The 16,034-nt window shown below is 47.7% G+C and overlaps 1 protein-coding gene across 2 annotated transcripts in view; it reads left to right on the plus strand.

Annotated features, from left to right (window-relative positions):
• Kank1 (KN motif and ankyrin repeat domains 1) overlaps positions 1–16,034 on the plus strand; it is a 57,896-nt gene that overhangs the window by 19,482 nt on the left and 22,380 nt on the right. The window contains exons 1-2 of one of the 2 annotated variants that reach the window (XM_038321893.1): positions 10,745–11,111; positions 13,071–15,746. In XM_038321893.1, the coding sequence (XP_038177821.1) occupies positions 10,991–11,111; positions 13,071–15,746 (2,797 nt within the window). In that variant the 5' untranslated portion in view covers positions 10,745–10,990. Of the gene's footprint in view, positions 1–10,744; positions 11,112–13,070; positions 15,747–16,034 lie in introns of those variants that run through there. The other variant, XM_038321901.1, reaches the window with a different exon arrangement.

A 16,034-nucleotide genomic window follows, 5' to 3' on the forward strand; every position in this document is an offset into this window, starting at 1 on the left:
CTTAAAATGTTTCTTATGTGGTTTTGTTTTTCTATTTATTTTATTTTGGGTGTATGGGTGTTTTGCGTGTGTATATCTATTACTGTGTGTGTGTCTGATACCTGAGGAGGTCAGGCAAAAGCCTAGGATTCCCTGGAACTGGAGTTACAGATGGCTGTGAACTGCAAAATGGGTGCTGGGAATCAAACCTGGATCCTCTCCAAGAGCAGCCCTGAGCCACCTCTCTAGCCCAGGCATGGAATTCTTGACTAAAGGTTGAGGAGCAGCTCCCCTCTGTGTATGGAAGATGACGCTGGGCTGATTCAGCCCCGATTCTCTAACACAGTGAACGTGATAGAGAGCGAGCACCATGGGTGGAGCCGGGGAGATGCCTGGAGATTATTGATAAGGGGTTGTTGCATCTATTGTTGACTGTGAACAATGGATAAAAGGACAATTGTGCCCAGCCGTTTGATGCCTGCCTCCTCATGTACCTCTCTGGTCCAGCCTACCCTTCAATGAGACATTTTGTTCCAATGAATGGTGACTAACCCTTTCCACATTCCCTTCCCTCAGTGCTGTTGCCTGACCCCTGACCTCTTAAGTCATATGCAAGGTATAACCAAAGACGTTGCCAATGGGTTGCTGTGTTTGGGGGAGAGGGTGGCTCAGTCTTGCTGGCCAGGAGGCAACTGGAAAGGTACCTGTGAACAGGCCCTGCAGACAGCAAGCCACAGACCCTGCTGGAGCTCACCCACTCTGACAGCCGCTGCAAATTAATTTCTACTTTCACTCGTCACTAGCCTGCCCTGGTAGGGAATGTTTGTGTCAAGTGTGGCCCGCAGCTACTCAGTCAAGCGGCAGCTGTAGAAATCACGGAATACTTATTAGTGGACCCATTTGACACACTAAATTATTATTGCTTTTTGTTGTTGTTGTTGTTGTTGGTGGTGGTGGTGGTGGTGGTGGTGGTGGTGGTGGTGGTGGTGGTGGTGGTGATCTTGTTTTGTTTTGGTTGTGGGTTCTTGTTGCCCATTGCTTGATGGTGAATAAAGAACCATTTATACTGCATGCTCTTGTTCAACAAAATGTAAGCTGTACCTTTCCGCAGCTTAGGAAGGCCCTGCAGGAATGACCACCATGGAAATATACTGGGTGGATCTCAGGTACCCTCTAGGCAGTGTTCAGGTGCCATGAGGACCTCTCCAGACACCACAGAGTGAGCCCTCATTACAGTCATTGCACACCCCTGGGTAGGAATATATTTTACCTTAGCCTTACGCTTTGAACAGTGAGGATGCTGGTTCCCTTTTGTCTTCCTTCCTTCCTGTGTGTTATTGGTGCTGGTCCAAGCCTCCCTTCCACCAACCCAACACATACATGTGCTCATGCCTACCCTGCTCACCAACACAGGACTCAACATAAAGGTTAGCAGATTCCCTTGATTTTGAGTAAGTATCACATATAACCTCAGATCCCAACTTCATGGGGCCCTGAGAGAATTTGAGGCAAAGTTCTGCCTAATTTTTTGGGTTGTCAGGCTGTTAGTGATCCAGTAATGATAGCACAGACCCCCAGCACCCCTTCCCACCCTCACAGCAGTGATACGGGTGCCCATTTTCCTAATTAGACCACGGGAGGATCATCCAACTTGCCAACAACTAGCAAGTAGCATGAACAGTCTACTTTCAGTAGAACAGGCTCCTGCTTTTAGTTCAGCACACTTACTCATCAGCGGATGCCCAGATGTGAGGGTTTGGTGCCGACACATAACTAAGCATGTGGTACCCTAAGCACCAGGCTAGCTAGGCACTGAAGGACTAAAAAAAAAAAATAGCTATTCTGCTCAGTTCCCACCCTCCTAAGACATTTACAGTTGAGGGTGGGGATGAGCCATGTGCCTGCTCACCCCGACATGGGGCATCGCCTCCTGCAAAGGCCTTCGGAGTGGTGGGAACAAGGTGACCAGTCCTGCCCAGAAGAGAGCAGCTAAGGTGTAACTGTGGGCTTTGAGGAAGGTGAGTCAGGTGGCTTAGGCTCAGGACAGCACAGCTGGTGTTGACAGTTGGTGGAGCCTGGGGAAGTATGCACTAGATGGAGAGAGAGGCCATACAGGTAGGTATGAATAGTGTTTGTCATGCTGAGGAGAGTGGGTAGAGACGTGGCAAGTGCTGGGTCGAGGCTGAACGGTGGAAGCTTCAACACCACCGAAAGGAACTCTGGAAGATATTTTTGTAATGGGACACATCAATCAATAGAATTGAGTAAGATTCTGTGTGTTTTCAAAAATACCTCAGAGAAAGAGAACATCCTCAAATTAACAGAAACGGAGAGCGGACTGACTGCTAAGTCAGCAAAACGAGCATCATCAAGGGCTTGGCCTGGCTCCATGATGATTGACGGGCTGAGTTCATGCACCTTTAAAGTAGAAGGAAGGACTGAAGAGATGGCTCAGAAGGTTAAGAACACTGGCTATTCTTCCGGAGGTCCCGAATTCAATTCCCAGCAGCAACATGGTGTCTCACAACCATCTATAATGAGATCTGGTGCCCTCTTATAGCATGCAAGCAGAACACACTAGATAGATAGATAGATAGATAGATAGATAGATAGATAGATAGATAGATCAGAGGGATAGATGAGAGGTATAGAGGGAGGAAAGGAGGAAGGAACTGAAATTTATCTTTTTGAGTAACCCAGTCTCTGTCAGTCTGAAGCAGTTGTATTCCCTTTCTTTGTGACTTTGAGAATTTCCAAAGGAAAAGTCCTTTGGCGCTGTAGATTTGTCCTTCAGGTGGGATCCACAGATGTTTCTAGATTCCGGCCATATCATTTGGCAAAAGTGACTCCGTTCATCTCAGGTGCATTTCACAGGGGCACAGTGCCACTGTCACCATCACTTTCCGTCCATGACGGACAGTCTGTCTTGTCGTGAGGTTTTCTGAGACCACAGCAATATTCTCATCTCTGGTAGGAACTATTCCATCCACCAGCCTTCACAGCCATTCCTGTCTCCATCAGCCACTGCCGTGATGGTTGCTGTATGGTAATTTTCTGTTCCCATAATCCTTACCGTGGTCATTAGCTGGCACTCTACTCTAGCATTATGGACTCGCAGATACTTATCAGTTAGTTATTATCATTAATTATATTATTTTGATGCTCAAATTATCCAAGTGGCCAATGGGATTCGAGAAGAGTCTCTGATCCAAGTAGACCACTCCACTGGTTTGAAATAGCTAATGTCGTGTTGGCATTTGAGAGCAGTATCTGACAGGCAATGGGGCTAGCTGTGGGTTTAGATGCCTGCCTCATGCAGAATCATCCAAAGGAAGATCTAGGCTGATAGGAGCATTCAGGACATAAAGCAAGCCAACCCCGAACCCAGCTTTAAGGCCATCTGGTGGGTAAATGTTTTGAATCTGGGGGAGGGGCGCATTGTTTAAGTCTTCCTAACCCCTCTCTGCATTGTGGAGTTTCCCTCATGAGGCAGCTAGGCAGGTGTGGGTGGAGAAATTAAAGTTAAGGAAGGGTTAAAGGTACAGAAACTCCTACTGGCTGCCAGGTCAGCCTTGTGGGTGACACTTTGAATCCTTGCTGTTCCCCTCCTGGTGTCTCAGGATGTGGAGCGAGTCTGCATTCCTCCCTAAGTGTGGATTCCCTAAACCTACTTCCTGGCATTACTCATGCCACCTCTGTCCTTCACAGATTAGATTTACTGTTGTTTAATGACCTCCAGAAGAGGAAACCCCTCCCCCACCATTTTTCTCTGTGGTGAGTCATTGGCTTAAAGAAAAATATTTTTCTTTTTAGTAGCAGAATGGGGCCCAGATAGAGACTGGCAGAGCCTTGGTCCTGGTGTCTGTCCCCAGCTCAGCTCACAGGGACTGACGTCTGCCAGGACTGACATTTGCCAGGACATTTCGGTGGAGAGATGGGCACCGAGACCCAAGTCCCGACTACCCAAGTACAGTAGGTTTGGGTAGTTTAATGTCATGCCACACTGATTATTTATCTCGTTAAGTAAACAGTACTCACTTGTGAGACTGAAGAGAAAATTTGTACAAACAATCCTTGTAAGTCTACCAGAAAACAGAGAAGGGAATTTTAATATATAGTCCTTCAACTAGCCAGAGAAATCTTATTAAAATGTAAATGGACCATTTCACTCCCTTTTTTAAAACACCCGATAGCTTCAAGACACACTTCAGGATCCAGAACTGATCTTCCCCTACTCCTCTCCTCTGCTAGCAAACTGGTCTATCCCTACCCTGCCCTCTGCTGGGGGAGGGGGGGGGAGGTTCTCATCTCCTCCCTCATGTACCTAATAGACTGCCCAGCAGAACTCAGTAATGCAGCTTCCAAAGATCACTCCCTACCCCTGCCCCCTTGTGAGGGCCCTGTTTCACCTCCACAGTATTCACTAAGGCAGTTGATAACCTGTGCAAGCACTTGTCTGTCTCCTATAGTCTGTAAATTCTACCTGAGCCGGCTCGCTCCTTGGCTGTTCTTTGCAGCACTGAGCAGCTTGCCACATGTTGGGCTCTTCATGAATATTTACTAAGTGAAAAACTGAATCTGTCATCCTCCTAAGGTGAGGGTCCCCTGTGGTGTGCCAGAGTATTCCCAATAGGGAAACGGGGAATGTGGAACTAGTGTAGAAAGGAAGGCTTGGGTAGGGCTCACGTGCGGGTGAAAAGCTGTGGCACAGCTTACAAACATGGAGATGAAATCGAAAGGCTGAAAGAAAGAATCACCAAGTCCCCTGGCAGCCACGTAAACAAAGCAAAACTGTTAAGTTGCTGTTTTGCTGCCTACAGTGTCAGTGGGCCGGGTACTTAAAGCTTTTGAAATACCCTTTCTCTTTCTTGTTTTATTTGTGGAAGTGTTTGGACAGCTATTTAGAATAGCTGTGGGGAGGGACTGGCAAGATTCAGATAGGCAATCTACACACTGAGGGGAAAGAAATGCAGTTTTCTTCCAACAGAGCCTAGCACCCCTTTGAGTGGCTCATTAAATGAATGGGATTTAGCTGGGAGCTGGGAAGAAAAGAGCTGACTTGAAAGCAACCAACTCTGTCCAGCATGGGGGCAGTTGAGGCGGATCTTGAGTTTGAGGCCAGCCTGAGATGCAACATAACAAGACTGTCTCAAGAGGCAAAATAAAGAAGTAAATAAAATCAAGTAACTGTTCGATAAATGCAAGAAAGCGTCTTGCCTACTACACATTCCAGTTTTGCAGAATACTGTTACTGCCATCTCTCTTGCGATGGTTTCCTATATCCTAATGTAGATTTGGTATTGGGAGGGAAGGTGCTTGGATAGGAAAGCATAATGCTCAGTGTCTCCAGAGGGCTTCCTGCTAGACCTGTTCGGATTGGCACGGTCCAGCAGCTCCAGTTCCTGCTTTCTCTCTCTATACCGCTGTCCCTTCCTGGAGGATCTGTCTTGCTAGTGCAGATCCCTTCAAATGCTGAGAAACTCACTGCATGAGCCTTGCCTCCCTCCTGTTCATTTGCATGGCTTTCTTTTCTGCTGTGGGTCATCTGTGATGCTCCCCACAGCAGCGGACTGCACTGGGCCACTTGTCGATGTGGGAATCCGTGGTGATGTCATGCTTCTCTGGGACTGGTACAGCTCCTAGGCCAGATCCCTGTGCTTCCTGTGAAAGGGGACAACACGTTAGTTAGTGGGAATTAACTCTTTAGCTTCGGCAGTCAGTGAGAATGGCTGATGAGTAAAAACACATTAATGATGTGTGAGGTTGTGGCACACGGCTGTTAATTATTCTTCATGGCGTCCTCAGTAATTGGGCTTAGAGTGTGCAGCAGAACAAAGGAGTCATTGTGCCCCGACGAATAGAGTAATAATATCAGGCCTTGTCCTTTCAGAAGTCCAGGGCACATCATTTTGGAAATGTCTAGTGCTTTTTCTCTTAATAAAGAATACCTTGTTATGGTAGAAGTCTAGGAAAATGATGAGTCAGTCTGTCTTACTCAAAAGTGGCATTTTCTCCGAAAGATAAATATTGCACATTTTCAATCATACACGGGATTTAAATTCGGGAGCATGAGGAAGAAACAGGAGGAGTAAGGCAGAGAGTGGGGAGTGTGAGTGTGGCAGAAGAACGTGGTCCCCATGTGTAAGGATGTCGCCACAAAGTGCATTGTTCTATATGATGAAGAGACACTGAGTGAAAAGACTGGAGCGAGGCATGGTGATGCCCATCTGTAATACCACCCCGCAGAAGGCAGAGGCAGGAGGATCACTAAGTTTGAGGTCTGCAAAACAAGCTCCATGTCCTAGGGCCATATGGCAAGACTATTTTGTTTTTTTGTTTTTTTTTTTCTTTTGTTGTTGTTGTTGGTTTTTTTTAAAGATCACCCTGTCCCTGGCAAGTAGTATTATAGTCTCATTGAGAAATAGATGTTGCTGTATGCAGATCTTTTGCTCTGTTGGGGGGCTGTCTTGGAAGAGGAGGCAGACCAGGCATTAAGCACCAGCCCTGGGCTCTACTCAGCCACTCTCCAGTAGTAGCACTTTTCACTACCTTGTGACCTTGCCAGATGTCACCATGGGGAACAAAATGGAACTGAGAGCCACTGCTGGCCGGACACACTCCCACTAGTTAACTGCTGTCTAAGCTGCTACTTCTTGGTGAGTAGTCATTTTTAGGTCTTCCCAAGTCGAATATTATTTTGATATTGGATTTAGTTTGTTTAAAAAATTAAAATTAAAAAAAATAAACCATAAAAAAGTTAAAATTGAATAAATAACACATTATGGCCCTAGATGAAATTTTTAACACATCTATACCTTAAATTCACTGGTAAATGGAGAAGAACCACAAGAAAACGCTGCACTGTTCTTGAAGCCACCGTTGGGCCTTTTTCCCATGGGGTTTGGAGTTTCATGGGAGGCAAATACACACAACAAAGGCCTTTGCCTTATCATGAGCTGTAGATTTTGATTTCCCTCTGAACTCATGGGAATCTGCCCTGGACGTGGCGAGTTTTCTCTGATGGAGGCTATCACGTTAGTTTGTGGTTACTCCTAATTGCACACCGGATAGACTGGGTAGAGAGAGGAGGAGAAAGGTCTCTATGACCTTTGGTTTTCAGGTGTAAGGTCAGCTCAGAAAGGGTGCTGGCTCAGGAGGCTATGCAGCCTACATTAGCAAGCCACCCAGTTACCCAGGCACACTGGTGCAAAGGCTGGCGAGGGCTCTTCAGTCTTCACGCCTGCTTTGTAGCTCATCTCTTTTTCCCCTGTGTGTTTCCCCTCCTCACTGTGAGCCACGTAAGAGTAGAGACCTTGCTTCTTTCATTTATATTATGTCTGTAGCTCCTACAGCAGAGAGTGTTACGTGGTGAAGATGAATGGATGATAGATTTTCATAAGCCTTTAGTCTCAATATTGACTGTAAGTTGCACATAAGAATACCCATCTTCAACTGGGCGGCAGTGGCACACACCTTTAATTTCAGCATTTGGGAGGCAGAGGCAGGCGGATCTCTGAGGTCAAGGCCAGCCTGGTCTACAAAGTGAGTTCCAGGACAGGCTCCAAAACTTCACAGAGAAACCCTGTCTCCCCAAACAAAAACAAACAAACAAATGAACCAAAAGAATGAACGAAAAGAGTGCCTATCTTCTTTGCTCTAAACTTCCCAGTGGCTATTAAGACTTATTCATTGCTGTCACATATAATAGCACTTGGGAGGCAAAGGCAGGCAAATCTCTGAGTTCAAAGCCAGCCTGGCTTATGAAATTAATTCCAGGTCAGTCAGAGAGGTACATGATAAGACTGTCTTTCAAAACAGAAAATCTCCCCCCCCCCAAAACCATTTTAGCTGGTTTTCTGAATTTAAACTCTCTTTGCCTAGCTCAGCCCAGTCCCTCCATAGCTGTCAAGGACATATTTGCTGGTGCCTTTTAACCTTTGTCCCCTAGTTGGTGGCTACAAGGGGGTAGCGTGCCTGCTCTTGGTCCCAGGACCTCTTCTGCACCCATGCCCTGTCTGACCTGCCCTGAAGCCACTCTCACAGACACAGTCCTGGCCTCTCCCCTTGGTGGTCTTCTCATCACTTACCTGGTCTTCAAAACCCTATTCTTGGGCTTCCCTTTCTGTTTTGACCACTCGCTCGTGTATTGCTGCCTGGCTTGTTGCTGGCCTCCCTTCATAACTAACTTCAGCCTGTGCTGCTGTCTTGGCAGTCCTCTGCCCAGCTGGCCTATGTCTCATTTTATTTCTCAGACAGTTTTCCTTCTATTCTTTTAACAGAATGGGATCCTTTTTCTGCACCCAATAAGTTTTCAATCAACGTTATATAATGAAGACAAAGGGGTGCTGGGGTGGTCTGACTCCGGTACTGCATTTCCAAGCATTCAGAGAATTCTCATAAACACCTGGGCAGCCCTCCAGTTCCAGCATGGTCAGAAGCTGGTGCTTGCAGAGTTTCACATAACCAGTGGAGGTTTGGCCTTGTGAAAACAGACATTTCTGTTAGTCTAAAAAGGATGTTTTTGTGTTTTTTTTTAAAGATTTATTTATTAATTATGTATACAACATTCCTTCCATGTATGCTTGCATGCCAGAAGAGGGCACCAGATCTCATTATAGATGGCTGTGAGCCACCATGTGGTTGCTGGGAATTGAACTCAGGACCTCTGGAAGAGCAGTCAGTGCTCTTAACCTCTAAGCCATCTCTCCAGCCCCTAAAAAGGTTTTTGAGATAGCTAAAAAGACTCTTTTTAACTCAACTGTGAATATTTTTTCTAAAACGCCATTGCTTTTATAATTTCTTATTCTTGAATTTACTAATTTTCATACTAAAAGCTTATTGTTGTAATACCTCCTCAGTTTAGTTATTTAGCATTTTCTCCTTTGTAAGATGTGTGTGTGAGTGTATAATATATATATAGCCATCAATTTGGGGGTAGGGTAGGGATGAGAAGAGGACATAGGATAGAAGCTGCTGCATCTCCTAGAATCTGGGGTCACTCTGAAGTTTATTTCTCTCACATTAAAGTACAGAGATGTGGGCTCTTCAAGATCCACAAAGCCACTTGAGGCCCAGATTCCTTCTAGCACGGGGGTCCTCTATCCCCGGGTGTAAACTCAAAGGCAGCTCGTGTTCTTAGTTAGCATCAGCCCTGCACTGGAGGAAGGAATGGAGACAAGAATTCGAAAGATTACTCCTGCGTCTCTCGAGGAAGGTTCAAGTGGGTGTTGTTTTGTAAACTGTCCACTTATGGCCACACTAACAGTAAAGGGAGATTGGGGAAAATACTGGCTTTGTATTTGAAAAAAAAAAAATGAAATGAAATTTATGCCCTGGCAATGCTGAAGCATGCATGGGCAGCCCGTGTATTGCGGTTCTGTTGAACTTGTCCATATTGGGTTTCATGAGTTAATTCTACTGTGGAAGAGGAATATTAGCTGTCTTCCCTTGCCACGTTCACTCACCGCCCACTTGAGCGTACTTAGATTTTTACTGCAGTGCGACCCTGTAGGAACAGTGACTTCTGTTGGTAGTTTTTAAAGTATCCATGTGGCATAAAAATTTGTAGAGCACAAAATATATATCACCCCTAATTTCACACCCTAAAAATAACTGTTAAAGGGGTTTTAATGTCTACTTGTTAACTTGTTAACTGGGGTAAAGAAGTTTTTGAAAATTCAGTCTGTTGCTCTGAGGATGTTTATGGTATGGAGGGATAAGTTAAGACATAACTTTTGTACAGAAAAACTGAGACATACTTTTGTACAGAAAAACTGAGAAATAAATACGGGTCATAGATATGTCAGCAGATACTTGTGTGCCGACACACTGGAAATCAGGAGATAAGAAGCAATGAGATTGTGTCCTGGGTGTGGTTGCCACACCTCTTTTCCAGACACTTGGGAGGTAAAGGCAGATGGATCTCTGAAGGCTAGTCTGGTCTATTTAGCTAGTTCTAAGGTAATCAGGGGTATCTAATGAGACTCTTAAAAAAATAAGTTAATTAAATAAAAAATATTGAAGTGAGACTGGCTATTTCAATTTAATAGAATACTTGGTACCCAGGATAATTGTACAGATGACACTTTGAGAATATTTGTTTGGTTGATTGGCTTTTTGTTTGTTTGTTTTGTTTTATTGCTAGAGAAGGAAATATGGGCAGGGGTCCAGGGTCCTTTCAGAACTCGGGATTCAGCAGTGCTTGGGAAGAAGTCCGCTGTGGTTAAATTCTAACTGCCCTGGTTTCTAGGGGAGAAGTCCAAACTGTCAGTTGGGGCTAATTCAGAATGACCCAGACCTTTGGTTATCTCTACTCGCTGAGCTTGGGAAGTAGCTAAATATAGGGCCAGTTAACTTTTGCTGAAAAATGTGCTCTGTGTGTGTGTGGTGGGGGTGGGGAGTTGAAACCTGACACGGAAGGAATCCACTCACTTTTCCCACTGAAAATGCTGCAGTGGGAACATCGTTAAGAAAACCTAGAAGTCAGGCCGGCTGCCACCGCCTCCGACAGGACTGACTTTTTCTTTGTCAAGCCTCTGTGATATCCTGCAAACATGCCCCCGCTTTGTTTGCAGTGGATAAAAGGCCTGTTTCATTAATTTTCTTTAAGATTCATGGCCAGGGCTCGGCTGTGGGAGGGGAACTGTTGGTTACCGGTCACCTGTCAGGAACTAGGCTGAGAAGTGCCCTTCAGTGCTCAGGAACAGTGGCCAATTGTGGCCCTGCCCTTCCTCAGGTGACCCGGGCTGAGTTTGCTGGGCCTGCCTCCAGAACACAGACTCTTTGATGAAGTGTCGGGCCCCAGGGGCAGACTGAGCCCTTGGTGGAGAGGCTCACATTGCCGGCTTTATTTGGGCTCCTGGCAAAGCTGCACCGACTAGCACAGGTTTTCCGAAGAAGGCAGCGGCTTCCTGTTTTCATTAAGACAGCAGGGGGATGCCGGTCCGCTGAGTGTGCCTTCGGGGGGTGACGGCTGCGGACGCCTGAGCCCTCATTGGTGAAGGCTGGGCCTATGGTGTCCCTGCGGGCCTGGGAGGTGTGTGCGCGAGTTGACAGGCGTTCCCTTAAGTGGAGAGGAGCGGAATCCGGGCCTGGGGTGCTGCGGCCAGAAGCTGTCCGGCTGTGGGCCTGCGGTAGGTGAACTTGGGAGGGGTAAGCCTGTGGGGTGGGGCGAGCCGAGGGGTGCGGGCCGTGGGCTTAGGGGGTGAGGGCGACCTGCAGATGGCTCCGGCTCCCATCCCACGGGACCCTGAGCGCCCCCACCCCCACCCCTCCGGCACCATACTGTGAGCCCTGGCTGAGTGAGTATTCACTCATTCACTCAGACACCCTGGGCTGGTTGGGATCTTTCCTTTTCTCCTCCCTTCCTTTGGAACTTCAGACAGTTCTGGAAACAGGTCTGGCTGCATATTTTGAGCTAGTGCACTGTCCTGTGGAGTTGGAAGCTAGGAAAGAGAGAGGGGAAGACACATTCTGGTAGCATGAGCTCAAATTTCCAGGCACTAACACTCCCAGTCAGCTCATGCTGGGACACTTGTTTCAAAGAGAATTCCTTAGCAGTTCTAATACTGCTTTGTGGTGCTGGTGGTGGCAGCAGCGACTATGGTAGTTTGGACTTGGAGATTATGTGTGTATGTGGAATGGTTGAACCCCAGGACTCATGCCACAGGCTAGCCAAGTATTCTTTCTTAATATTGTTTGAAATCGAGATACAAAGAATGTGTGTCCGTTTTTATTCCTGCTTGGTAATCTTTTTGAACTTTCTGGAGTTTCAAAAGAGAAAACCTTGGAGGCAAAGGGTGTGTGGGGGGGGGGGGAGGTCATTCCAAGCATTCGCCATCGGTTGTTATGTTTTGGGGACTAGGAAGGCGGCAGCAGCATAAATTGGCTTCACATCCTTGGGGCAGGCGGATAACCAGGACTGGGGCAGGGGAAACAGATGGCTCTCATTCTCACTCCTAGCTTTTGGTCCTTTCCATAGACCTGAAAACACAAGCCTTGTTAGTGTGGCTGTAGAAAAACGTATGACCTCATCCCACAGTTTCAACCAAACGACCTTGCTTTTAAATTCGCAATGCGTGGCTCAGATCACCAGTGAGACCTGTGCTTTGCTTTGCAAGGTTTCCTTTTTGATGTTTGGTTTAGCCAGAAGCAGCATTTACTGAATACCACAGGATCCTGACGGTGGAGTTTGGTTTGCCCTTCCTTCCATTTCTCTTTAGACCTGTTCTGGTTGCTTATGACTACAAAACCAGGTATTTGTGAGTTGGTCAATGTTGTATCAAAAAACACAACGTGGCAGAGCTGAGAAAACTTTCTCTCTAGTTGGGAGAGAACGGAAGCAGTAGGTGAAAGTCTGTCCCCTGACCTTGTTCTTGTACCTAGGCTAACTGAGAATCCACTCCCTGTCCTGTGTCCCCAGCTTGGAAGGGGTCAGGGCAAAATGGAATCATGTGGGGATAGTCAGACACTAGGTGGCTCTGGGCCACTGGCAAGAAAGACTACCAAACCTGCAAGAACGAACACACTCGCTCTCTCACAGAACACACTGACGTCTCTGGCTCCGTGCGTCCCTCTCTTTTACTCTGCTGATCTTGATGGACACTGTATAAGATGGGAATCTTAATCATTCCCCTCTTTTCCTTCAAAGAACTGTAGAGGACAAGGGAAATTACAGTCACGTTGTCAGGCTTTTTGTACTGATGTGCTTGGCTCTCAAGGCCATAGTTTCATAATGTTATGAGTTAAATGCTTGAATTATCCTTTTATTTATTTGTGGGGGGCTTAGTACTGTAGATTGCTCTACTACTGAGCTATACCCATGGCCGTCTTTATTTTTTATCTTGAAATAAGAGCTCTCTCGGTTGCCTAGGCTGGCCTTGAACTTGGAATCCTTGATCTCTCCAGTAATTGGGATCGTGGACTTGTGCCATTACAGTGGTCGGTGTCTCTATTTTCATTCAGAGAGTTGAGGTTCAGAAAATAGGACTGCCAGAACATAGACGATCAGACTAGCTTGTGCCACACTCACGAGTAATTGTTCTTACTAACGTGTATAACACGTGTATCATCATGTCTTCTCCCTCTCGTAGATAAAACAGATGACGTTCTGAACGGAGACCATAACAAGGAACAGAAAGACCCATATTTTGTGGAAACCCCTTATGGTTTTCAGCTAGACTTAGATTTCGTCAAATACGTGGATGACATACAGAAGGGAAATACTATCAAGAAACTCAACATCCAGAAGAGACGAAAGCCGTCTGGACCATGCCCAGAAGTCAAGGCCACGCCTGCTCATCAGGGTGTGTGGACTTCCACTGAATCCCTGTCATCCTCCAACAGTGATGACAGCAAACAGTGTCCCAGCTTCCACCTAGCCAGAAGCCACGTTACATCAACCCCAATCCCGCGACCACCTGCCCCCCTAGAGACCTCACCCACTTTTGCCATCCCAGAAAGTCGACAGCTGCTGCCCCCTCCCTCGCCTCAACCTCCAAGGCACAACCTTCATGTCACCAAGACATTGATGGAGACCCGGAGAAGACTCGAACAGGAGAGAGTCACCATGCAGATGGCACCGGGTGAGTTCAGAAGGCCCAGGCTGGCCAGTTTTGGGGGCATGGGCTCCACGAGCTCCCTCCCATCCTTTGTGGGTTCCGGTAACCACAATTCAGCCATGCACCAGCTTCAGAATGGATACCAAGGCAATGGGGATTATGGTAGCTATGTCCCGGCAGCTGCTACCACTTCCTCCATGGGGAGCTCCATCCGCCACAGCCCACTGAGTTCAGGGATCTCCACCCCCGTGACCAACGTGAGCCCTATGCACCTGCAGCATATCCGAGAACAGATGGCCATCGCCTTAAAACGCCTGAAGGAACTCGAGGAGCAGGTGAGGACCATCCCCGTGCTCCAGGTGAAGATCTCCGTCTTGCAAGAAGAGAAAAGGCAGTTGGCCTCACAGCTGAAAAACCAGAGGGCTGCATCCCAGAACGAGGCGTGTGGGGTGAGGAAGCGCTCCTACAGTGCCGGCAATGCCTCCCAGCTGGAACTGCTTTCCCGGACCCGAAGAGGTGGCGGGGAATTGTACATCGACTACGAGGAGGAAGAGATGGAGAACGTGCAGCAGAGCACACAGAGGATCAAGGAGTTCCGGCAGCTCACAGCCGACATGCAGGCGCTGGAGCAGAAGATTCAGGATAGCAGCTGTGAGGCCGCATCGGAGCTCAGGGAGAATGGGCAGTGCCCGTCTCGGGAGAGCAAGTCTGTGGCTGTCGGGAGTGATGAGAACATGAACGACATTGTTGTTTACCAAAGAGACTTCAGGACCTGCAAGGATACAGCTGTCGGGACCGTCACCGAGACAAGGAACTTTGGCACCAGTGTGACAGAAGCCATGCTCGGGGTGATTACCGAAGCTGACAAAGAGATTGAGCTGCAACAGCAGACCATAGAGGCCTTAAAGGAAAAGATTTACCGCCTGGAAGTCCAACTTAAAGAAACCACCCATGATCGGGAGATGACTAAGCTAAAGCAAGAACTACAGGCTGCTGGATCCAGGAAAAAAGTCGACAAGGCCACAATGGCCCAGCCACTTGTCTTCAGCAAGTTGGTGGAGGCACTAGTGCCAACCAGAGACCAAATGGTTGGCAGTCACGTGGACACAACAGATTCGTGTGTTGGGACCTCGGTGCAAACAAGTAGTGTAGGCATCTCCTGCCAACCTGATCGCAAGAATCAAGTTGCGGGGCCCGAGCTGCCGATGAACTGGTGGGTCGTGAAGGAGAGAGTGGAAACACGTGACCGATGCGTAGGGAAGTCTGTTGAGACTTGTGACCAGAGTGTGGGTGTGGAAGTCAGCATCTGTGAAACAGGCAGCAACACAGAGGCTTCTGGGAGTGACCTGACGCTCCTTAAAACAAACTTGAACCTCAAGGACGTGCGGTCCATTGGCTGTGGAGACTGTTGTGTTGATGTGATCGTCTGCTCTCCCAAGGAGTGCGCCTCCCGAAGCATGAACACAGAAGCAGTAGGTCAGGAGGAAGCCGCAATCATGGCGGTGCCTCATACCACAAACCAGCATACCAGCACGACTCTGGAGCAGGTGGACCAGTGCACTAACACGGAGGCGGCCACCCTTGTGGAGTCCTGCACCAACACCTTCCTCAGCACTCTTGACAAGCAGACCAGCACCCAGATTGTGGAGATGCGAACAGTGGCCATAGGAGAAGGCCGGGTCAAAGACGTCAACCCCTCCACTAAGACTCGGTCTGTTGGTGTTGGGACAGTGTCCGGCAATTCTGAGTTTGACAAGCCATCAGCTGTGAAGACCAAAGAGTCAGGTGTGGGACAGATAAATATTCACGACAACTACCTGGTTGGTCTCAAAATGCGGACCATAGCTTGTGGACCTCCACAGTTGACTGTGGGACTAATGGGTGGCAGGAGGAGCGTGGGTGTTGGGAGTGAGCCTGTAGGGGATCTCTTGGAGGAAGCTCCTCAGCCTCCGCTTGCATCTGGGATGGTAACTGGTTTGGATCACTACATTGAGCGCGTGCAGAAGCTGCTGGCAGAGCAGCAGGCCTTGCTGGCTGAGAACTACAGTGAACTGGCAGAGGCTTTTGGGGAGCCTCATTCCCAGATCGGCTCCCTCAATTCCCAGCTGATCAGCACCCTGACATCCATCAATTCCGTCATGAAGTCTGCAAGCCTGGAAGAGCTCAAGCACTCTGATTTCCAGAAAACCAGGCTGGGCAAAATCACAGGTAGGTGGTACCCCAGGGACCTGAGCATGAAGACACGGGGACACTTTTATAAAGAGTAGAGGTGTGTGTAGCTCAGGGATCTGAAGAGTAGAAGTCCAAAGCATGGCCCCAACTTTCACAAGCTCTTTCTTTGCTCTGTCATAGCCAAGAATGTGTCGTTTGGTAAGACGGAACGATAATGTCCCCATTTCCAGGACAGTGACATCAGTCCATGGGGCAGAGGGATTCATTTTCCACCACATGAATTGTTGAGGACACATTCAAGCCATAGGAGGAAAGACAAGGAGA

The sequence above is a fragment of the Arvicola amphibius genome, chromosome 1 (genome assembly GCF_903992535.2).
Source record: "Arvicola amphibius chromosome 1, mArvAmp1.2, whole genome shotgun sequence".
Classification (NCBI taxonomy): Eukaryota; Metazoa; Chordata; class Mammalia; order Rodentia; family Cricetidae; genus Arvicola; species Arvicola amphibius.